At 33.0% G+C, this 24893-nt stretch overlaps 3 protein-coding genes and 1 non-coding gene across 4 annotated transcripts in view; 2 read left to right on the forward strand and 2 right to left on the reverse strand.

Moving 5' to 3' along the window:
• Positions 1-1038: 1038 nt before the first annotated feature.
• Positions 1039-1110, reverse strand: Trnai-aau (transfer RNA isoleucine (anticodon AAU)). Its single transcript has one exon. It is a non-coding gene; the product is annotated as a tRNA-Ile (tRNA).
• Positions 1111-6634: 5524 nt separating this feature from the next.
• On the forward strand, positions 6635-18175 carry LOC140062940 (peptidyl-prolyl cis-trans isomerase 5-like). Its single transcript, XM_072109332.1, has 5 exons — positions 6635-6841; positions 13924-14037; positions 14544-14637; positions 15102-15286; positions 16288-18175. The coding sequence occupies exons 1-5, from the start codon at positions 6701-6703 to the stop codon at positions 16417-16419; spliced, it is 666 nt and encodes a 221-aa protein (XP_071965433.1). The 5' UTR covers positions 6635-6700; the 3' UTR covers positions 16420-18175.
• LOC140062990 (uncharacterized) lies at positions 9333-12153 on the forward strand. Its single transcript, XM_072109418.1, has 4 exons — positions 9333-9468; positions 10841-10986; positions 11174-11332; positions 11689-12153. The coding sequence occupies exons 1-4, from the start codon at positions 9333-9335 to the stop codon at positions 12142-12144; spliced, it is 897 nt and encodes a 298-aa protein (XP_071965519.1). The 3' UTR covers positions 12145-12153.
• Positions 18176-18262: 87 nt separating the features above from the next.
• LOC140062938 (ras GTPase-activating protein 1-like) overlaps positions 18263-24893 on the reverse strand; it is a 30267-nt gene continuing 23636 nt past the window's right edge. The window contains exons 21-23 of the mRNA XM_072109330.1: positions 24277-24480; positions 23155-23725; positions 18263-22995 (exon numbers count right to left, since the gene is read on the reverse strand). Coding sequence (XP_071965431.1) covers positions 23609-23725; positions 24277-24480 — 321 coding nt within the window. The 3' untranslated portion in view covers positions 18263-22995; positions 23155-23608. The remainder of the gene's footprint in view (positions 22996-23154; positions 23726-24276; positions 24481-24893) is intronic.

Genomic DNA, 24893 nt, shown 5'->3' on the forward strand with positions numbered 1-24893 from the left:
TCGATCCTCGGACCTCTAGGTTATGGGCCCAGCACGCTTCTGCTGCGCGACTCTGCTGGTTGAGTATTTTAGAAGGAGTTAAAGAGAAATAATTTATGGAAAATTCGAAATACGTGTGAATTAAAAACACAAGTTAGCAGAGCGAGGTTTCGATTCTCGGACCTCTGGGTTATGGGCCCAGCACGCTTCCGCTGCGCCACTCTGCTGGATGAGTATAAGAAAGAGTTAAAGAGAAATAATTTATGGAAAATTCGAAGTATGTGTGAATTATAAACACAAATTAGCAGAGCGAGGTTTCGATCCTCGGACCTCTGGGTTATGGGCCCAGCACGCTTCCGCTGCGCCACTCTGCTGGTTGAGTATTAGAAAGAGTTAAAGAGAAATAATTTATGGAAAATTCGAAATACGTGTGAATTAAAAACACAAATTAGCAGAGCGAGGTTTCGATCCTCGGACCTCTGGGTCATGGGCCCAGCACGCTTCCGCTGCGCCACTCTGCTGGTTGAGTATTAGAAAGAGTTAAAGAGAAATAATTTATGGAAAATTCGAAATACGTGTGAATTAAAAACACAAATTAGCAGAGAGCGAGGTATCGATCCTCGGACCTCTGGGTTATGGGCCCAGCACGCTTCCGCTGCGCCACTCTGCTGGTTGAGTATTAGAAAGAGTTAAAGAGAAATAATTTATGGAAAATTCGAAATACGTGTGAATTAAAAACACAAATTAGCAGAGCGAGGTTTCGATCCTCGGACCTCTGGGTTATGGGCCCAGCACGCTTCCGCTGCGCCACTCTGCTGGATGAGTATTAGAAAGAGTTAAAGAGAAATAATTTATGGAAAATTCGAAATACGTGTGAATTAAAAACACAAATTAGCAGAGAGCGAGGTTTCGATCCTCGGACCTCTGGGTTATGGGCCCAGCACGCTTCCGCTGCGTCACTCTGCTGGTTGAGTATTATAAGAAAGAGTTAAAGAGAAATAATTTATGGAAAATTCGAAATACGTGTGAATTAAAAACACGTGAATTAAAAACACAAATTAGCAGAGCGAGGTTTCGATCCTCGGACCTCTGGGTTATTGGCCCAGCACGCTTCCGCTGCGCCACTCTGCTGGATGAGTATAAGAAAGAGTTAAAGAGAAATAATTTATGGAAAATTCGAAGTATGTGTGAATTATAAACACAAATTAGCAGAGCGAGGTTTCGATCCTCGGACCTCTGGGTTATGGGCCCAGCACGCTTCCGCTGCGCCACTCTGCTGGTTGAGTATTAGAAAGAGTTAAAGAGAAATAATTTATGGAAAATTCGAAATACGTGTGAATTAAAAACACAAATTAGCAGAGCGAGGTTTCGATCCTTGGACCTCTGGGTCATGGGCCCAGCACGCTTCCGCTGCGCCACTCTGCTGGTTGAGTATTAGAAAGAGTTAAAGAGAAATAATTTATTGAAAATTCGAAATACGTGTGAATTAAAAACACAAATTAGCAGAGCGAGGTTTCGATCCTCGGACCTCTGGGTTATGGGCCCAGCACGCTTCCGCTGCGCCACTCTGCTGGTTGAGTATTAGAAAGAGTTAAAGAGAAATAATTTATGGAAAATTCGAAATACGTGTGAATTAAAAACACAAATTAGCAGAGAGCGAGGTTTCGATCCTCGGACCTCTGGGTTATGGGCCCAGCACGTTTCCGCTGCGCCACTCTGCTGGTTGAGTATTATAAGAAAGAGTTAAAGAGAAATAATTTATGGAAAATTCGAAATACGTGTGAATTAAAAACACGTGAATTAAAAACACAAATTAGCAGAGCGAGGTTTCGATCCTCGGACCTCTTGGTTATGGGTCCAGTACGCTTCCGCTGCGCCACTCTGCTGGTTGAGTATTCCAAAGAGTTAAAGAGAAATAATTTATTGAATTTCGAAATACGTGTGAATTAAAAACACAAATTAGGAGAGCGAGGTTTCGGTCCTCGGACCTCTCGGTTATGGGCCCAGCACGCTTCCACTGCGCCACTCTGCTGGTTGAGTATTAGAAAGAGTTAACGACAAATAATTTATGGAAAATTCGAAATACGTGTGAATTAAAAACACAAATTAGCAGAGCGAGGTTTCGATCCTCGGACTTCTGGGTTATGGGCCCAGTACGCTTCCGCTGCGCCACTCTGCTGGTTGAGTATAAGAAAGAGTTAAAGAGGAATAATTTATGGAAAATTCGAAATATACATGTGAATTAAAAGCAAAACTTAGCAGAGCGAGGTTTCGATCCTCGGACTTCTGGGTTATGGGCCCAGCACGCTTCCGCTGCGCCACTCTGCTGGTTGAGTATTAGAAAGAGTTAAAGTGGAATAATTTATGAAAAATTCGAAATACGTGTGAATTAAAAACACAAATTAGGAGAGCGAGGTTTCGATCCTCGGACCTCTGGGTTATGGGCCCAGCACGCTTCCGCTGCGCCACTCTGCTGGATGAGTATTAGAAAGAGTTAAAGAGAAATAATTTTTTGAAAATGCGAAATACGTGTGAATTAAAAACACAAATTAGCAGAGCGAGTTCTCGATCCTCGGACCTGTGGGTTATGAGCCCAGCACGCTTCCGCTGCGCCACTCTGCTGGTTGAGTATTAGAAAGAGTTAAAGAGAAATAATTTATGGAAAATTCGAAATACGTGTGAATTAAAAACACAAATTAGCAGAGCGAGGTTTCGATCCTCGGACCTCTGGGTTATGGGCCCAGCACGCTTCCGCTGCGCCACTCTGCTGGATGAGTATTCCAAAGAGTTAAAGAGAAATAATTTATGGAAAATTCGAAACACGTGTGAATTAAAAACACAAATTAGGAGAGCGAGGTTTCGATCCTCGGACCTCTGGGTTATGGGCCCAGCACGCTTCCGCTGCGCCACTCTGCTGGTTGAGTATTAGAAAGAGTTAAAGTGGAATAATTTATGGAAAATTCGAAATACGTGTGAATTAAAAACACAAATTAGGAGAGCGAGGTTTCGATCCTCGGACCTCTGGGTTATGGGCCCATCACGCTTCCGCTGCGCCACTCTGCTGGATGAGTATTAGAAAGAGTTAAAGAGAAATAATTTATTGAAAATGCGAAATACGTGTGAATTAAAAACACAAATTAGCAGAGCGAGTTTTCGATCCTCGGACCTGTGGGTTATGAGCCCAGCACGCTTCCGCTGCGCCACTCTGCTGGTTGAGTATTAGAAAGAGTTAAAGAGAAATAATTTATGGAAAATTCGAAATACGTGTGAATTAAAAACACTAATTAGCAGAGCGAGGTTTCGATCCTCGGACCTCTGGGTTATGGGCCCAGCACGCTTCCGCTGCGCCACTCTGCTGGATGAGTATTCCAAAGAGTTAAAGAGAAATAATTCATGGAAAATTCGAAACACGTGTGAATTAGAAACACAAATTAGGAGAGCGAGGTTTCGATCCTCGGACCTCTGGGTTATGGGCCCAGCACGCTTCCGCTGCGCCACTCTGCTGGTTGAGTATTAGAAAGAGTTAAAGTGGAATAATTTATGGAAAATTCGAAATACGTGTGAATTAAAAACACACATTAGGAGAGCGAGGTTTCGATCCTCGGACCTCTGGGTTATGGGCCCAGCACGCTTCCGCTGCGCCACTCTGCTGGTTGAGTATAAGAAAGAGTTAAAGAGGAATAATTTATGGAAAATTCGAAATATACGTGTGAATTAAAAGCAAAACTTAGCAGAGCGAGGTTTCGATCCTCGGACCTGTGGGTTATGAGCCCAGCACGCTTCCGCTGCGCCACTCTGCTGGTTGAGTATAAGAAAGAGTTTTTTTTTCTCTTTTGTGATTAACCACCACCTTTATTCATTCAATATTTCATACATATTTCGTTGACATTTAATTTTCATACATTAAATTTCCGTTTTCTACTTTTTTCGTTATTTTCTTATTTTTACTCTTTTAACCTTTATACATATAGTGTTTTGATTATATGCATACACAAACCTTAAAAACCTACACTTCATTTTGTACATGATATAATACTGTACATTTTAAAATACAAATATGGATGCCACTTATAAGTTACAACATGCCTAGTGTATTCATATCTTTTATAATATATTTAAACTGAATCCAAGGATTCCGGCATACAGGTTTTTGAAGTTCAGTTTTAATTTTAATTATGTATATTACGTACACAGCTATTGAATACAATTGATTTTTTAAATTGACATTTACTTCCTAACAGGAGTTCTTTGAACGAGCTACTGCCGTTATCTAGCTTTTTAAATATATTGTCATTTTTTTCCACAGTACTGTATTTGATTACGTCTACAATAATAAAACATATGTTTTTCGTCTTCAATGACTCCACAATTGTTACATATGTTATTATTTTTCAGTTTCCAGTTATACAGTTTTAGATTTGTAGGTACAATTCTATTTAGTAATCTATAATTCAATTGGGCAAATTTCTTAATTTTTTCGTTTTTCACTTTTCTTTTCCAGACATCACACCAATTTGATATCTTCATTAAATATGTTATTCCATTTAAGTATGCTTTTCGGAGGAATAAAAACATTATTAACAAAGTTAGAATAAACATCTTTTGTTGTCATCTTAATTATATTGTTGATATTGTATTCTAGATTCACATTCATATATTGGTTCATATTTGGCATATTATGTTTAATTATACTTAACCACTCTTTTGGAATAGCTCTAGTTAAAGAAACATATTCAGCTATCCAGTTTTTCTTAGTACGAAGTTGTTTAATTATTTCTATAGGTTTCATTAGACGATTGAAAATAATTATATCTCCAATTTGATTAAAACCTGCATCTATCCAGTTCTTAAAGAATAGTGGTTTGTTTCTATATTTAATAAAATTATTACCCCATAGGTTTTGCTTTATCACTTCTTCATACTTGTTAATTGTACCTTCAGTATTCATATTATTAAATTCAACAACACTTTAGAACATTATAATAAAAAGATGATATATCATCTAAGCCCATGTTATTTTTAAAATTGATATTTGACATACTTAAAATTAGTTGTTTGGTTCCAAATTTGTTAAAATAGAATAGTGGTAAGATTTTCCATCTTACGTGTTTTCTACACAGTAATTTTCTTGCCCATATCATTTTCAGAGAGTTTATGTGTAATGCGAAATCAGGCATACATATGCCCCCTTTAATCATTTTACCGATTAAAGTTTTTTTCTTTATTTTTTCAGTTTTTCCATTCCATAAAAAGTTATATATCAATTTATTTATTTTAAAAATAACATCATCTGGTACATCAATTATACATGCATTGTATGTTAGTTTAGACAAAGCTAAACTTTTTAAAATGGTAACATTGCCAAAAAAGGTTAGGTTTCTTCCTTTCCATGTATTGAGTAGCATTTCTAAGTTTGCCACCTTACTATTCCAATTTAATTCACTGCATTTGTTCTCATTATATCCCACATAAATACCCAAAATCTTAATTGGTTCATTAACCCAATTTAGACTGCATGGTTTTTCAATTTTGTTTATATTTTTGCCAATCCATATAGCGTTGTTTTTTTTATTATTTAAATTCATACCAGACACTTTACCAAACTTATTAACAATGTTTAAACCAATCTCTATACTTTTTTCATTTCCAACAAAGAGTACAGTGTCATCTGCCAGATGCGCAATGCGAACTTCCTCACCATTATCATTGTTAGGTAAAGATATTCCTTTATAGCATTTATCTTTTCTTATATTACACGCCATAATTTCTACTACTAAAATAAAGAGTAACGCCGACAATGGGCAACCCTATCTTATTCCGCATTCCATTTCCAAACTTTCTGATATCCAACCATTATTAACAATAACACATTCAGTTTCACTATAAATTGTATTTACCCATTTTAAAAAGGAGTCTCCAAAATTAAATTTTTTTAGTACCTTAAACATAAAATCTCTATTTACAGAATCAAAGGCTTTTCTAAAATCAAGGGATAGAATAGCTCCTTCGATTTGTTCTTCTGTTGTATAATACAGAATATCATTAATTAGACGGACGTTTTCTCCAGCGAATCGTCCCTTTTGGTCGTTGTCAACTACATTTCCAATTACTTTATGAAGTCTCATACATAGAATTTGAGTTAAAATTGTGTAGTCTGTATTTAATAAAGTGATAGGACGCCAGTTTTCAAGCAATTTTTTATCACCTTTTTTTGTATAATAGGCTTATAATACCACGTTTCTGTGTTGAACTCATTTCATTGTTAAAATAACATGCATTTAGAGCGTCACAAACAATGTGTTTAATGTCATCCCAGAAATGTAAATAAAACTCAACGGTCAAGCCATCACATCCGGGAGTTTTATTTAATTTCATTTTTTTAATTGCATTGGTACATTCATTTAGTGTGACAATACCTTCACATATCCCCTTTTCTTCTTCAGTTAAACTCGTTACATTTGATTTATCTAAGTAAGTGTTTTTTTTTAACGGGATATACCCTTATTTGCATATAGATGCCTATAAAATCTAAAATCTTCATGGGCTCCCGGATTATATCTTTGGTTTTCATAAAGTTTTAGAAAACTCTACTCTCTTGGTGGCAGCATTTCCTGAATACCGCCCTCAATACTAACCACTGACTTTGTCACACAATCAATCGATCCAGAAAGAACAATAAGTTTGTACACCACCTATTCGCGACCCAGATACCATTTATTACATGTGGCACTTTCTAGCAAGAAACATGAAGGCTATCCTTGTTCTGTCTATCTTACTTGCTTCTCTGATATATCTGCTTCTGCCGACTGCAGCTGATAAGTCAAAGAAGGGATCGTCTGGTGGACCAAAAGTTACAGATGTAGTAAGTATATTGTCTATTGTTAAGGTTAAGCTCTGTTTTGCCACATCATGAACATGACTTTCTGCCTGCTGCTATCTATGCTGCAGCAGCACAGTTCAGTGTGCATGCCCTCTCTGCTGAGTTACTTCCGCTAGTTTGCAGCAGCGGCATTAACCAACCAGCATAAGCCACCTGCTTTGAATTGATTATAAACATATTAAAAATTAAATAGATTCTACAGTATTGCTGCTATAAATGTTGTGGATCAACTGCCGTTTTGGCTCCGGAGTTTTTTTTAGGGTTATTCCATTATTAAAGTGGGGGTGTGTGGTTATGTATATTGTGTGCAGGTACGTCAATAGAAATGACATTGAGAGCCCTCTTCTGTCAGTTGACTGGTTCCCGGTCTACCGCCTTGTGATTGACTTAATCATGATCGAATTCCAACAACTTAAGAATATACTAAATGTTTACATAATTATATAACAATGTAGACCTATCTAACAATGTTTTTATTTTTTTGCAGATAAAAAAGGATCATCAATAAAATAAAATGATAAAAATTCCAGGCATTTAATAATATACGGTTTACTGATAAAATATAATGTACCAATGAAATAAACCTGGTGTTCTGAAACATATTTTAATAACTTTTGCCGGCCTAGCGCCTATGTGTATCTAAATCTATCTAAATAACTAAGTTAGTACAGTATTAACAAATAAAGGGTTAGGGTTATGTATAATAAAATGATAGAAATGAGGCATTATCTAATAATGTTTTTATTAATTTTTTTTTCAAATTTTTGTAGTTTTAAAATTCAAGTACCATTTTTATAGCGTTATGTATCCTGTAAATGCTAACCTAAAAACGTTATCTGAATGTTTCTTTTGACGTTATAGAAATGTAATAAAATAACAGTTATTAGTGAACCTAAACATTAACCAAACACTAACATTAGAAAACCACTATGTGATTGCTGGACTGCCACAATGGAACAATAGACCTAGGTATGTTAAACAAAGAAATCACGTCAAAGCAGGGTGGAGACGGAATTTTAAGACAAAGGCGTTCTTTACAAATGCAAATCTAGTGGTGGAATACAACATGATCAATGCTGACAGAAATTCACGTAAACTCTGCAGTAAAAAAAATGTAGAAACATTATTTGCGTATTAAATCACTATATATAATATCTTTTTTAACCTGTTTTGAACGTCTTTTTTATCTACTACTTTTTTTTAGATATGTTATAAGTGAATGTTTTAAGGTTTTTTATTCATGTATGTTTTTAATTTTATGGTACGATATCTAATTTTAATAAGATGTTTCTATTTTTATAGCAATTTTAACTAATTTTTAGTCATTTGTAATAAAATTCATTTCAGTCCTTGACTGTCGTTTTGTAATATATTTCTATATACCGAATAAATAAATAAAATAAATTAAAAAAAAATAATTTCGCCAGTGTGGCATAGCAAAAAGCTATACAAAACAACCTTATTGCTACACATTTCGAAAATTGTGTAGCAAAAAATACAATACAAAACTATGTTTCTCGACTCAAAAATCAGTTTGATTAGCAATTTTGCTAAAATTTTGAAATGAAATTTTTCACTGTACTACAGACTCTCACTTGTAATTTTAATGCTAGTCGATATATGATTTTTATACTGTACTTACCGGTACTGTTCATTACAGCTCATACATAGTTGCTATTCTCTTGAGGCTCAAGACGACCAAATAGACAGTTTGATATCCAAGTACAACTTGTAATTATGAATATAAAATTCCTGATTCCAGACGACGTCACACTTGTGTTTATTCAGTCCTTAAAAAACCTACTATTCGATTTCCTTTACCAAAAGTATTATATATTGTACCGTTACTACTGTATTATTACAACACGTAATTGCTATTCTCTCTCTCTCTCTTTTATTTTTAGGCGTTTTTTAAAGATAAATCAGTCGTTAAAAACCTAGCTATTTCGATTTGAAGTAATCATAACCTATTGTACCGTTACGTTGATTTGTTAAACAGTACAGTACATAGCATTTCATTAAATTCAATCTTCAATTTGAATGAAAAAGCTAAACGGTAGTGTTTCAAATTTTGAGTTTAAAAAAAAATGGTTGGGAAGAAATAAATATTAATAAAATATGTAATCAGGTTAAGAAACAAAAATCGCCGCACAAAGGTGTCTCATTGATGTTCCGATTACATTGTTCATCAGAGAAATGCGCCGCATGCGCACACACAAACAGGCCGCCGGCCGGCCACGCGCCGCAAAAATGCGTTAAGCTTACAATAAATATATTACATAATAAAGCATATAACAATATCACTCATGCCGACATGGAGCTATGTATACAAACTAAAATATGGCACATGTATATAAACCAAGTTCAGTTGTCTTCAAATCACTCATTTTTCGAAAGACTTTCAACTATATTATACAACTCCGATATTTTACTGCGTCTCGATTTGATTTTACTGCGATTTAAACCAAGGACCATGCTGCCGAAGATAGGACCACATTTGTTTAATGGATTTGATGACTACCTGGACTTTTTCCAACGAAGGGGTCTTTATCCAACTGCCAAGGATTGCTCGTACTGTAATGTACCAATGTACATGTCTACTCGTAACCGTAAGTGTTCTCATCATTAATTATTATAATTAAATATTTATAACCTGTACCATTATATGTATACTTATGTCCTTATTATAACCTGCATTTTATGTGCAATTATTTAGTAATTTTAAGTACCATTTATTCAGTCACTTATAGATAGACCCTTTTCTCATCTAATGTATACTTATGTCCTTATTATAACTTGCATTTTATGTGCAATTATTTAGTAATTTTAAGTACCATTTATTCAGTCACTTATAGATAGACCCTTTTCTCATCTAATTTATACTTATGTCTTTATTATAACCTGCATTTTATGTGCAATTATTTAGTAATTTTAAGTACTATTTATTCAGTTACTTATAGATAGACCCTTTTCTCATCTAATGTATACTTATGTCCTTATTATAACCTGCATTTTATGTGCAATTATTTAGTAATTTTAAGTACCATTTATTCAGTCACTTATAGATAGACCCTTTTCTCATCTAATTTATACTTATGTCTTTATTATAACCTGCATTTTATGTGAAATTATTTAGTAATTTTAAGTACCATTTATTCAGTTACTTATAGATAGACCCTTTTCTCATCTAATGTATACTTATGTCCTTATTATAACCTGCATTTTATGTGCAATTATTTAGTAATTTTAAGTACCATTTATTCAGTCACTTATAGATAGACCCTTTTCTCATCTAATTTATACTTATGTCCTTATTATAACCTGCATTTTATGTGCAATTATTTAGTAATTTTAAGTACCATTTATTCAGTTACTTATAGATAGACCCTTTTCTCATCTAATGTATACTTATGTCTTTATTATAACCTGCATTTTATGTGCAATTATTTAGTAATTTTAAGTACTATTTATTCAGTTACTTATAGATAGACCCTTTTCTCATCTAATGTATACTTATGTCCTTATTATAACCTGCATTTTATGTGCAATTATTTAGTAATTTTAAGTACCATTTATTCAGTCACTTATAGATAGACCCTTTTCTCATCTAATTTATACTTATGTCTTTATTATAACCTGCATTTTATGTGAAATTATTTAGTAATTTTAAGTACCATTTATTCAGTTACTTATAGATAGACCCTTTTCTCATCTAATGTATACTTATGTCCTTATTATAACCTGCATTTTATGTGCAATTATTTAGTAATTTTAAGTACCATTTATTCAGTCACTTATAGATAGACCCTTTTCTCATCTAATTTATACTTATGTCCTTATTATAACCTGCATTTTATGTGCAATTATTTAGTAATTTTAAGTACCATTTATTCAGTTACTTATAGATAGACCCTTTTCTCATCTAATGTATACTCATGTCTTTATTATAACTTATTTGCATTTGTTTTCCATTCATATTAGGTTCTGATGGATTGGTTTGGCGCTGTCATCGTTGCCGTCGAACAATTGCTATGAGGACGGGTACCTTTCTTGCTGGACAGAAGATAGCTATGGATGATTGGTTAAACCTTGTATACTACTGGGCAACAGAAACGTCTGTCAAACATGTAAGTAAACGTCTTGTTTGCCCAATTAGCCTGCAATTAAGTTACTGGTTTAACGTTATCTTGTTGAATTATGTTTATGCTGCAATTGACACACATCTACCACAAAAAAATCCTGACGCAGTGAACAAATTAAATTCGTCTATTTCATTTCAATAACAATTACGTTTTTATTGTACTCTTTTTTCAGGCAATTGTGCACACTGGCCTTAAACCGAAGGTGGTTATCCAGCAGTATCGATTCTTGCGAGACATTTGCTCCCAGAAGCTCCTGCAAACCCCAACTTTACTTGGAGGTCCTGGTGTTGTGGTGCAGATTGACGAGAGCTGTTTTAGTCACAGTAGGAAGGTATAGATTCACTTATACTATTTTCTACCCTCATAAACGTAGTCGAAAAAACCCCTTACATTTTCTTTTCTTTCTTTCTCTCTTTCCCAGGGTACGTCTTCTCCCTTTTAAAAATCATCCACCCTCAGCATGCATAGTCTAAAAAACTACAGTAACTTTTTGTTCTCCTTTCCCGGGGTACGTCTTCTCCCTATTATGTTTATTTCGTCTTCTCCCTTTTAAAAATCATCCTCCCTCAGCATGCATAGTCTAAAAAACTACAGTAACTTTTTGTTCTCCTTTCCCGGGGTACAACCAGATCGTCTCCTCCTCCTCCTCCTCATTATAATGTTTTATTTCTTGTTTTTTCTTTATAGAATGGACGTGGACGTGCACCAGAACGCGAAATGTGGGTTTTTGGTCTAGTCGACACAACAACAAAACCAGCTCGAGGATACCTTCAGTTTGTAGAAGACAGATCAGCGGCAACGCTTCTTCCGATCATCGAAGATAAAACCAGACCAGGCACCATCATACATTCTGACATGTGGGCGGCCTACAGACAAGTCGTTGCTATTCCAGGAATCGCCGAACACCGCACAGTTAATCATTCGAGACACTTTGTGAATCCCATCGATGGAACACATACACAGAACGTGGAATCGTACTGGAACAAGGCAAAATCAAAACTCAAGGCCATGAAGGGGGTTAAGAGAGAGTGGCTGAGTGAATACTTGGATGAGTTTATGTGGAGGGAAGAGTTTGGCAAAGATTTACTTGTCGGATTTGAAAATATAATTGATCACATTGCTGAAATTTACCCACAAGCTTAGTAACTTAACTTTAGTGTAATAAATAGTTATTTAATAATAATAATAATAATGTAAGTTAAGTAATTAATTAATTGTAAGTAAATAATGATGTAATTTAATAAAAAATATTTATATTATTGAAATGAATTTCTAAATAAAAATACATTGTCAATTTAATTTTGGTTTGGTTTATTTTTTGCTATCCTATGTATTATGATAATTTTGCTATTCTATGTATTAGAATATTTACATATAACAGCACCATATCGAAATCTTTTAATAAAGAAACTAAACAAAATTTGCATTTGTATAGAACGCCTTTGTCTTAAAATTCCGTCTCCACCCTGCTTTGATGTGATTTCTTTGTTTAACATACCTAGGTCTTTTGTTCCATTGTGGCAGTCCAGCAAACACATAGTGGTTTTCTAACGTTAGTGTTTGGTTAATGTTTAGGTTTGCTAATAACCGTTATTTTATTACATTTCTATAACGTAAAAAGAAACATTCAGATAACGTTTTTAGGTTAGCATTTACAGGATACATAACGCTATAAAAATTTCACTTGAATTTTAAAACTATAAAAAACATTATTAGATAATGCCTCATTTCTATCATTTTATTATACATAACCCTAACCCTTTATTTGTTAATACTGTACTAACTTAATTATTCAGATAGATTTAGATATACAAAGGCGCTAGGCCGGCAAAAGTTATTAAAATATGTTTCAGAACACCAGGTTTATTTCATTGGTACATTATATTTTATCAGTAAACCGTATATTATTAAATGCCTGGAATTTTTATCATTTTATTTTATTGATGATCCTTTTTTATCTGCAAAAAAATAAAAACATTGTTAGATAGGTCTACATTGTTATATAATTATGTAAACATTTAGTATATTCTTAAGTTGTTGGAATTCGATCATGATTAAGTCAATCACAAGGCGGTAGACCGGGAACCAGTCAACTGACAGAAGAGGGCTCTCAATGTCATTTCTATTGACGTACCTGCACACAATATACATAACCACACACCCCCACTTTAATAATGGAATAACCCTAAAAAAAACTCCGGAGCCAAAACGGCAGTTGATCCAATGTTGTATTGTTGGAGTTTTGTCCCCAATATATAAAAATAAATTAAACCTTTTTATTCACTTTTCGAGGAAAAATAAAAAGATATATAGGCCTATAGTTACTTCAGACCAAGGGAACTTAGGCTAACTAGCTTAGGCCTAAAGTATAGGCGAATACTATACTAACTAGGGCCTAGACTAGATGAGTGCAGAGACTGAATAATAAGGTTTAATTACAAATAGCTTCCACAATGGATGATGGAAGGGTTTCGGAGCAAACGTCACAATTTGTTGTTTGTATGTACGCGTTGTAAAGTTTACTCCAAAATCCTTCCCACCATGCATCGTGCACGATATTTACGATGAACCTTATGATTCTTTGTTTCTTCTCTACTATCTATTCTTTGTGATCTATATTTTATAGACACATGATGACATACAGATAGGGCTGATGGTTGAAATATCAACAACCTTCTTTACCATAGGCCTATATCCTAGCCTAGTGGATTTAAAAAGAACAAAGAAATGCCTCCGCTTTGAATAAACTCAATCCCTCCCTTTGAATAAACACCCTCCTCGTAAATAAATTCCCCTCAAATAATAAATGCTTCGCCTCATAAAATAAAGAAAATATAGTCGTTCACTTCATGACATTATTTGTACCATTGCACTAAAAAACAAAACTATTCAATGTTCAATTTTATTGTTCCTATTTTACAGGTTTTCTTTGACATAGAAATAGGCGGTGAACTCCAAGGCAGAGTGGAGATTGGATTGTTTGGAAAAACAGTTCCAAAGACCGTAAAGAACTTCGTAGAACTGGCACAAAGAGAGGTGACTTGTATTTTATAATAGCAAGAGAGGGTGCTATAACAGGCATCTACATTTATAGTATTAAACCATGGAGTAAAGAATAATAATATTCTTTACTCCATGATTAAACAACATGTAGAAATGTAAACAAGTCCGTAGTGAGAGGTTAAAAACGGATGAGGCAAAAATGCTTTAAATATAATTAATATAAAATATGATGATCTCTGCTAGAGAATTGGGGTGGGTAGTGAAAATTGAAAATTTCAGACAAGGCGAGCAACTTGTCTGCCTGATGCTGGCCATGGCCCTGGTAAACATAGCAAAAGCAGAAAATGTAGCCTGGTAGAGCCTATAATGTTTACATATTGGGAACTACTAATAGGAAAGTTATAATAGCCCCAGCTTGTGCTGTCAATCATGTGCATATTTCCACCACAGGAACCATGTACTGTATCTATCCCTATAAGAAGCAATGAACTTAGTGTAATGTGTAGATAAAGCTTATTACATTTTAAACACTTGTTTAGGGTAAAGAAGGCTACAAAGGCAGTAAATTCCACAGGGTTATTAAGGACTTCATGATCCAAGGTGGTGACTTCACTAGAGGAGATGGTACCGGAGGTAAGACTATTCATTCACTGAAAAAAAAAATGCTAATGTGCTTGATTTAAATGGTGTAGTAATTAGTAATGACTAGCTACCAATCCAAGGATAAAAATTGTTATACATTTGAAATATAACATTTCTGACGTCACTCTCTATATTTTCCCCCGAAGAACTATCCCAAAAAAAAAAACAATATATTTCACCATTCTCTAGATGACGGAATATAAAATATTACTGTGAAATTAAAACTCGGCATCAGGGATATAGTAGTGACAAAATATTTGATGAGTGTCAAAAAGTTATGGGTGGATGTGAACAAATAAACCACCCAAAATTCTCTTGTGAGGGTTCTGTGTTAAAGTGTGCTGGCTAGAAGGCCTTGAATTAAGCTTTAAGCTGGGTGTACTTAAAAACCATTATACTATTATGTTCTGTTCTGTTGTTCTTAATATGCACATAATTAACATTGTTCTGCACAGGCAAAAGTATTTATGGAGAACGATTTAATGACGAAAACTTTAAACTGAAGCACTATGGCGCAGGATGGCTTAGTATGGCTAATGCTGGTAAAAATACAAATGGTTCCCAATTCTTTATCACTACTATAAAAACCACGTGGCTTGATGGAAAACATGTTGTATTTGGAAAAGTTGTCAAAGGAATGGTAAGCTATCTTTAATGAGAATATATAGGTATTTATTCATAAAAACACATAAATAGTACAAACAGAAGGCAGCCCAACGGCTGAAAAATTCTGCAAACAACGTACAAAGTAAAAATTTAAAAGACTCTAACAACAATATAATATATACAAGTATACAGAATAAAAACAGATAAAAACAAAACAAAAAAAACAATCATTTTGTATGGTACCACCAGGGATAGCCCTCTAAATTCCCAAATGGGATTTACATTGTTTACATTGCTAAGCTACAAATTATTAATGCACGTGAGGTGGTTTCCCGATTAATCGTACGATCAAAACGGTACTGGGTATGATCAACTAGCGTTCGTGTTCCCACCGAATCATCCATTCATAGAAGTACTGATGAAGATATCAATCTGTGGCGACAATAGAATGGACCCGAGACCTGGCTATCTTCGACTTTTAAATAATAGAAAGTTTAGAAAAATGTTTTTGTTAAAATAGAAATGTACGTTGTATGTATATAGAAAAAAATGGTTGTAGTTTTCAAAATTACGTTGTATAAGTTGCGATGTGAAAAAACTGTTATTTGATCGTTAGTTGTCGTGTACATAAAGCAAAAAATATAAATAGCCTATAATAAAATAAAATAAAAATCGTTAGTAAAACTTTTAAAAAGAGTAAAGATATAAGGAAGAAAAGCAAAGAGATCATGGAGCGGCTGTACCAGAATATACAACACTAAGTATTGTAAAGTTAAAAACTAAAAATTTAGGCGATCTTGTCAAAGGTCAAGCGCCTTCAGCCTGCCACGTTTCGATATTCAATATCAATATAGTAGAGATATAGAACTAGGAAAAAAATGCTTAGTAAAAACAAAAGTTGAAAATGGCCTACAGTAAATGCAATCCCCAATTACACATGAAATTCGTGCCTCTGAAGCAAAGAACATGCATTCTGACTGGCATTTTATTTAATTTAATAACCCCTTCAAATTTGATTTGATTTTTTTTTTTCAGGATATTGTAAGAAAAGTAGAGGATACAGCTGTGGATGGCTCTACACCAAAGCAAGCAGTTATCATTGCTGATAGTGGTATAGTCAAAATTGACAAACTATTTAATGTAGAAAAGGCTCCAGCTACAGAATAAATAATAGCATATTGTTGTTTTTTAGATGATGAATTTATTTTTCATAAATGATCGGTTGAGCTCAGAGTTCAACTCATAAGAATTTACTTTTGTTTGTTCATTTTCTGTGGTCGTCACCTGAGTTCTTTATAACATTTATACATCAAGCACATATTTTTAACTAAAGGACCGATTTATAGTGAAGAATAAGTTTATCATCTATTAATTAACAAGCTGTAATGAATTTGTTGTAATTGTTTTTTTTAATTTAAACTCTTTAATAACCTTTCCTTAGTCTTTTACATATGCATTTAATTTTACACTGAAATTAATGATTATTGAAAGTTTTATTTAATTTAGACTTCCAATATTTATTAAAATAAATGAGTTTTTGTATTTGATAATTGAATATCCTTAATCGATCTATATTGGACAGCCATACTTTTTTAAATACTTTATCTGTATGTCATACGTGTCATGTCTGCTGCCAACAAGCAATAACATCAGTGTTCAATGTTTAATTTGTGAAGAAGTGTGATCATGTGTAATCTCGATGGTTTCATAATTATATATTTTTTTTGCAGTTCTGCTAATGTATACTAGGTACTATTTAATATAATACCATATATATTTATATGGCCTGTCATTGGTAAAGTAAAGATGGGTGCAAACAACTATTTTTTTGCGGTATACAATCTTTTTAAGATGAGAATAGCATAATACCTAGTATTTACAATCTCAAATATCTTTATGCAAAGATCAATGTATTCAATATGGTCTTCTTCCCTAATGATAAGAATCTTACTGTTATAATGTATACATGTTACAGTTTAGCAGTATTGTAATCTTATGTTTCCTTCTGAAATAAACTGACTTCTTTCTGGTAAAAAGTTGTTTTTTGTTAGATTACTGTCTCAATAAAATTTTATTTTTTACAAAAGCTAATTGTGAAATTGCAGACTTGTAATAAGACCTGTTTCTGCTGAATAGTCCGTTTATTTCAAAATGAATTTAAAATATAATTTTTATATAGATAGTCGACGGAAACCTATGGGATATGGACGTGCCCAGTTAGTTAATTCAAATGTTATTGCAGTGTAGTTGACTCGAGGTCAGCGGCTGTTAATCACATGACCGTTATTTTGCATTGCAGCTAAAAGTTGCACAGTAATATCTGGCGTTCAGTTCTAACACTGAATCCATTGGATGTTTTTAACCATTATTGTTAGGCTGCCATTTAAGCGTTTACTTATAATTTGTCCTGTTTCTTCTCCCAGGAAATTGGAGTAATTTATTCAGAGTTATAATAACCAGTTATTTTTTGGCAGCAGAAACAGGACATAGTTGAAATGTGAAAAAATAATGCATGGCAGATAATACAAAATTAAGGATACACTTTTATGACTACCAATACATACCAATATATTGAGCCCAATCATGCTTAATTATTTACCAAGGTAACTTGGTTTCAATGGCATAGTTACTGCTAACGTTGGTCGGTAGTAACTTACCCAGGTAAATGACTGAGCATAAATGCCAATTTACACAGATGAGCAGTAATAGTAATAATAATGTAGAATCTACGTTATTCCTTATGACCATTTACACACACACACCACTCAGGATAGATACAGACTGTAGGTGGACAAGCTATGCGGTTTTCTGCTTACTGTTACAACTCGTCTGTGTAAATTGGCCTTAAGAGGTTCTTGTCTATTTACAGATCATAACCTTCTGATTGTCTAAAATACAGTATTCATGTTACTACAACCTATAAGAACGATTGTTTTTGCTATTTTAACTTGAAAAAAACACACAACAAATGTTTTTTCTACACTTTTATTTCTTCACTTCCTCTCGCTATATTTGGTATCTGATCTTTTCATACACACATCATTTTGAACCATATTAATTGTTCACTTTCTACATAAACACATCCGGTCTAACACCTGACCAGTGCAGTTATAAGTTGATAATTTTCAGTTCTCAAAAACCAAGACAGACTTCATAAATGTGTAACAATACAGAATTCACTACTACTTACTCACTATCAAGATTGTCTAGTGGAAAAGGGGGTACAGAGGAAAAAACATTTTTTACCTATCTTGCTCAAAATCCTGTCATTGAAGAAATGTAACATAGGATATACGCAATAAAGAGTAGTATTAATATAATGTAGTACGCGGTATATTTTCCCATGGTGCAGTCCACGTTTTACTGAGTCTGTATATTCACACGGTTAAAATAAACATTGCTTATCTTTTCAAAATTAATAATTAGCAGGATAAAACTAAATCTATAAAACCATATGTCAATTACAAGAGAACTTTGAAATATGGTTTGTTATATTTTATGTAAGCCTTTGAAATGAAATTATTAAAAATTCCATACACCAGATGGGGACAAAATGCTACACAATCCAATTCCAAATTGTACAAGCATTCTCATGTATTTGGTACATTTCATGACTGTTTGGGAACTATTTCTTACCAAGTAGACTTTCCCCAATCATGAATTTGAATCATTCATGAAATTTTTTTAACCAATATTGATGCTGTAACACTCTTATTAGGAACGACCTCCGCAAAGGATGACGGAATTCTAAATTGTAATTCTAAACAGGTAATTGCACATTCCCACGAATTTGTATCCCTCTTTTCATGGAATGGTCAAATCAATTGGCAAATATTTCAATATTAAACTAAATATCGTAAATGGGCAAACACAGGAATTACATATGATGTTGAACTAAATGATTTTATAATGAAATATAGTATAAAAACAGTACTGAAAACAACTAAATAAATGATCATACAGTCACTATTAAATCTAAACAGAATATAAAATAGCAAATCAATTCTGATATTTAAAGAATACAACAATTATTATATTGAATTCAATTTAAATAATAAAAAAAAAGATTATTGTATACAAAATTGTATTGTATTAATTAATTAATTGGGTAATGTTGTTTTCATTATTTACAACATATTTATACAAGTTTATTAATAATATATGGAGTCAAAATTACTATAAATTAACCATTTTGAAATAATTAATACCATCATTAAGTTATACCCAACATATAACATAGGCCTACATCTAATATTGTAAGTTCAAATATCAATGAACAGAATCTAAAAAGGATTGAATTTTATATTACCCATTGTTGTTTCACAAGAATGACCCTCTTAGTGTCTGCAATTGAGGAATTCTACTGCAGCACACCCTTTTTAGCCTACTAGTACTAATTGTACTTGGGTTTAATGAAACAGTATGTACCTTTGATTTCTTTCCTAGATTTTTATGCTAAATTATTTAATTTTCTATAGTATTTTATTATCAAAATGACCAAATTCTCTGACTATCCATGCAAGTAAAGGTCTTTTAAACTATACTGGGAATAAGTCTTAAAAAATGAAAATAGTAACACTGTTTTAAATAATTAAATATGCATATAAAATATAACTGATAACATGAACATTAGTTGATAAAGTATAACCAATCCAGTTTGTCATAACCCTTGTATCATTACCCACAAAGTTAAACCCGTTTCACATGGCCTAGAAAATGTGATTTTACACACACCAGGGGCGCACACATACATGTGTTTTGAACACCCTGCTGTATGGTAACACCCCATGTGGGTTGAAAACCAGAGTTTTGTTAGTCGATACGAAAGAGCCATCAGATTGTAATTTGTAGCACCTACAACCACAATTCAATTCAATAGATCATGCACATGTGTACAAAGCAACCAGAGTTGTGATAACTTCAACAATTAACCTCAATTTCTCCACAATTATGCCGATTGGTAGTAACATGTAGTATGAAAATGATTACGAGATTGGAAAATGTCTCAGTCAATCCAGATGATATTAATCATATAGATATCATAAACCACTAGAAACATAGGATCAAAATGTGTGTCAACATGGCAAGGAACCATCAAATATGTCTGCATCAATCGGCCAATCACATACCAGTTTTGAACCGTTTTTATTCTATAAAAGATTCTCAAAAATATGTAAACATTTATATTTTTGAAGACTTATGAACAAGAAATTATTATATTGCCATTAAACAATAGTTAATTTTAATTTAAAACATTTCACGATTGATGTGGTTCTTAGAAAATGTATATAATTATTATCTTTATGTTTTGACCAGATATGATGGCCATGTTTTAGTTTCGTTCTCCTAATCACCTTAACTCAATCACCTTCTAGTGGTTTATAATACCTGTTTGGTTCTAATTTTTTTTATTGTGTACTGCAATGAATGAAATTAAACAAGGCTGATTAGTTGCACAATTCAATGACTTAGCAAAATACTTTCTCTTAAAATTATTCACAATGACAACATCACGTCAAGTAATTACAAATTGTTTTTAAACTGTGTTTACTCTACGAAGAAAATTTCAAATTTAAAATACTGATATTTTTATACACACCAAACAATGTTGAAATCACATGATTATTACATACCTTATTAACAAATCAAAATTACTATCATTGGTATTGCTTGAAATGTTAAAAGGTGAAAGGTCAATAGGTTAAACTTAGTGCAGGTTCTGTGTGCTTTCTACTCATATGGTTTTATAACTATGCATAGAAAAGTGTGGATACAAGCAAAAATTTGAGAATCATTAGTGTTAAGCAGAATACAAGAGCCTGTTAACATGCAAACTATAGGCAATCAGACTCCTAACATGATTTCATAAATATAATACGCAGTCTGTAGCGATAATTACCAATTTACACAATTGCTTTGACTACTGTAGCTGATACACTATATGGACATCAGGAATGGGTTTGACATAGAGGCTAAAAGTTAAAAAGTGTTCACCCAGGCTATACAATGTTTTCACTAGATAAGTTCTACAAACATATCACCTTTTTCCAGTGGACATGGACCTAACTAGCCTAACAGGACCAAAGACAACAAACAATTCACAGGCATGTATTAGCATCGCTTTCTTCCAGAAGACATGGACATACATGGCCTAATACGGCCCAACTCTTTACAGGCCTGTTCTAGCATGATCATTTGCATTAGTCAACTTTATACACTTTTCAGAAGTCCATTGCATTTCAATTTCTTATCAACTGGAACCCAATCCCATTGGTATTGACACATGACAGTGGTGTACAAAAGGTCACCAATAAATAATTGATATTGCAACCACTACTTGTTATTTTTAATCTTTATTTCTAGAAAAAACCTGTTGGCACTTACACATGTGAACTGTCCCCCCATGGTGAAACAAAACTATAGTACAACATACTGTTATTGTCTTTTCCCTTGTCCTGATGGAAAACAGATGATAGAACAAATAATCAAATAACACACACTATTTGTAAACAAACACTATGCTGTTTGAATGGATATGGATATTCAAATTTAAAATTAAAGCTGTTTAAATATGATTACTAGACATTATTATTTCGTTAAATAAAACATGAAGCACCAAAGATAAATGGTAAAGCTTTCTGGTAGTATAGTAGTGGTACACGTATTTTACATAATTCTACTGACATGCATTACATTTTGAGCCTTACTACATTTTTAAAGTGTTAACTTAAAGATGTATTGTCCCTCTGAACAATAATTTTTGTTGTTGAATATGTCATTTTAATGTCACATAATAGTTATTGACTTCGAGCAAAATTTGGATTGAAAAACAATTTATTTACCTGAAAAAACTGGAATTTTAAGCAAAAAATGGCCAAATTGGCTGCCAACCAAAGGATTATTCGTTGAATTTAACCATTTATCATGTTATTTATTATTATCAAGTGAAACATTATTTTTTTCCGTTTTTTTTTCTACGGAAGTGATTCACTTTATTAAAACTACAAAATAACTTATCCAAATTTGATTTAATTAATCTTCATTTTTCATGTTTTTGGGGGACAATACATCTTTAAGCATAGAAATAAGTTAAAAATTGTACTACCCGATTGTATGTCTCTCTTGATATTAACATTTACAATTTTGTTTTACCAACAATTTTTATATGCTATTGAAAAAATTCTGATCTGATAATTATAGTGATATGCTATAGACTTTTAAAAATATTATTGAATCTATCAAAAATGTTATGTTTGTGCTTCCTTGTGTGTGCAAGACATTTTAAAAAGGCAAATCTTTATAAAAATTCCTGGACTTTTGCCAACGAAATATTTCATTAGATTTTGTTTTGGATCAGGTTGCTTATTACTTATTAATTATTATTAACAATAAAAACATTTTCTCTAATATGAGTATTACGTATTTATTATTTGCTATTGGTAACCTTTTGTTCTACAGACAGAAACAGATTGACAACAAAAGTTATACTCTGCAGACATCCAAATTGGAAAGATTAAAGTATGCGTGGATGTACAGTATGTCTCTCTATGTTGTTTAGGTTTTAAAGTATTACAATAGAAATAAATATATACAAAACTTGATGGTCTTCTCTGATACTTATACAATTCTGTATTTCATTCAGGACATATTTTATGCTTTTTTTATGGATTCAAAATGATATGTGAGTATCAATAACTTAGTGATATGATTCTGTTTGATGATATTCTTGATTCATCTTTAAGCCTGGTTCCCACTAGGACGTAGCGCAAGGACATAGACGCAATGCAAGCGAGTTGACCAATCACACACGACTGTTCAAATAATCCATCGCTTGAGATTGGTCAAATCACTTTGCTTTGCGTTACGTCCTTACGTTGCGTCCTAGTGGGAACCAAGCTTTACCTGTATATATACAATTATAAATGTAAATATGTATATGTTCGTATGATGTAGTATTGGCAGCAATAGAGAAATTGAATTGAATTGAATTGAATAACAATGTGAATTCTCTCCATCTTGGAAGCATTTATTTTTAAAAAGTAAACAAAAATCAGTTTATTTCAATATAACCATTCTAAAAAAATGTTGGTAGTTAAAATTGAATATTGATTGAACAATTAAAAACATATAATACACAAAAGCTGTATTGAATATTACCTTTCAAGAGACATAAATGCAAGCATACAAAAAACAAATATTTTATATAATTTGGTTCAATATATAACCACAAACTTATAAGAAAAGAAAAATAAATTAGCACTTAAAATAAAATTGCATCATTCCTACTGAGTTGTTCCTTGGTTGTTTTTTTGTCCACAATATTTTGGTTTCCATTTTGGTTATGATTGCACCCTGATCATGACACAGTATTGTACGTTTCTTTGCCAGCCTGCTTAGCTTGCGCTCTCCCCATGTACTGGTTCTTCTTATTTGTCAGCTGCTCTGTCACTGCTAGTAACTTCTTTAAACTTGGCTAAAAGAGTTAACAGACAGAAAATGTTTAAAATTTTTCGTTTTTTTTAAATTGCTCCAGTTTTTAAAACAGATATTAGATGATCGAGACCAGAATCAATGAGTTCTTAAAATCATATTTTAAAATAAGTTTATTTTTCTTTTAATTTGGATCCGTTTCTGCTAAATAACGTTCTTTTAAAATACAGTATTTTAAACCCCGTAGTCTATTGCTAATCAGAGACAGGCCCAACCTCTATTGAAGTTGTGAGTTACAATCATGGCACCATAAAAAATCAAGATCAAGTAGATGCTTTGACCAAAGCAGTCCTTTGATCTTATGTCTGGCTGTGACAAATACCAACAGTACTGTACTATGTACATATTCTCAGTATTTGTTAAGGAGCAGGGACTGATCATGTCGCAGCCACAGATAAACCCTTTGTTCTCCGGAGCTCGGCATTCTGTTAGATTGCCTTCTTTTTGACCAATAAACAACATACATGGTTGCAATGATCTCTGGCATACTATTACATATATTTTAATTATTTGACCAATGTTTAAGTACTATACCTGTGATTGACTTAATTTTTGTAAGTCTTTGATGTGGAATACACAGATCTGGTGAAGAGCAGCTAGCTGACGGGCTAAATCAATGGTGTTGTTATCGGGTGGTGCAGGACATTTCTTTACACTTTGTGCTAACTCGTTTAGAAAATGTACCATACGACCTTTGTTAAGGACTATGAAAGGATTTAATGCTTCCATATAAGGTTCCTGGAAATTAATCATTTATTAATTATTAATTAATATTATCTACATTGTGTTAACTTCAATTGTTCGTTATTTTCATGTTTAATTACATAAATGAATAATTCAGCAATATGGAGCTTTCGATTTGTAATGACCAACAACCAAACTACATTATGTTAATTCATTGTGCATATTCATTGATATTGGGATGTGATTCCTCCCCACCACGACACAGTTGTGATGGTTTTTAGGTCTAGACACATTTTTTTACTTGACCTATTAGTTGTCGGTCAACATAATTTGAAAGCTCCGTAATAATAAGAAAATATTACCAATAGTGACTAAAATGATAAGCATTGGAGTAAGGTTGTTTTGTTGCTATCAAGTTCTATATTAGTTGAAATAATAATTTAAGCATTTTAACAACAACTTTCTAA

Source organism: Antedon mediterranea, chromosome 11, assembly GCF_964355755.1.
Source record: "Antedon mediterranea chromosome 11, ecAntMedi1.1, whole genome shotgun sequence".
In the NCBI taxonomy this organism is placed as follows: domain Eukaryota; kingdom Metazoa; phylum Echinodermata; class Crinoidea; order Comatulida; family Antedonidae; genus Antedon; species Antedon mediterranea.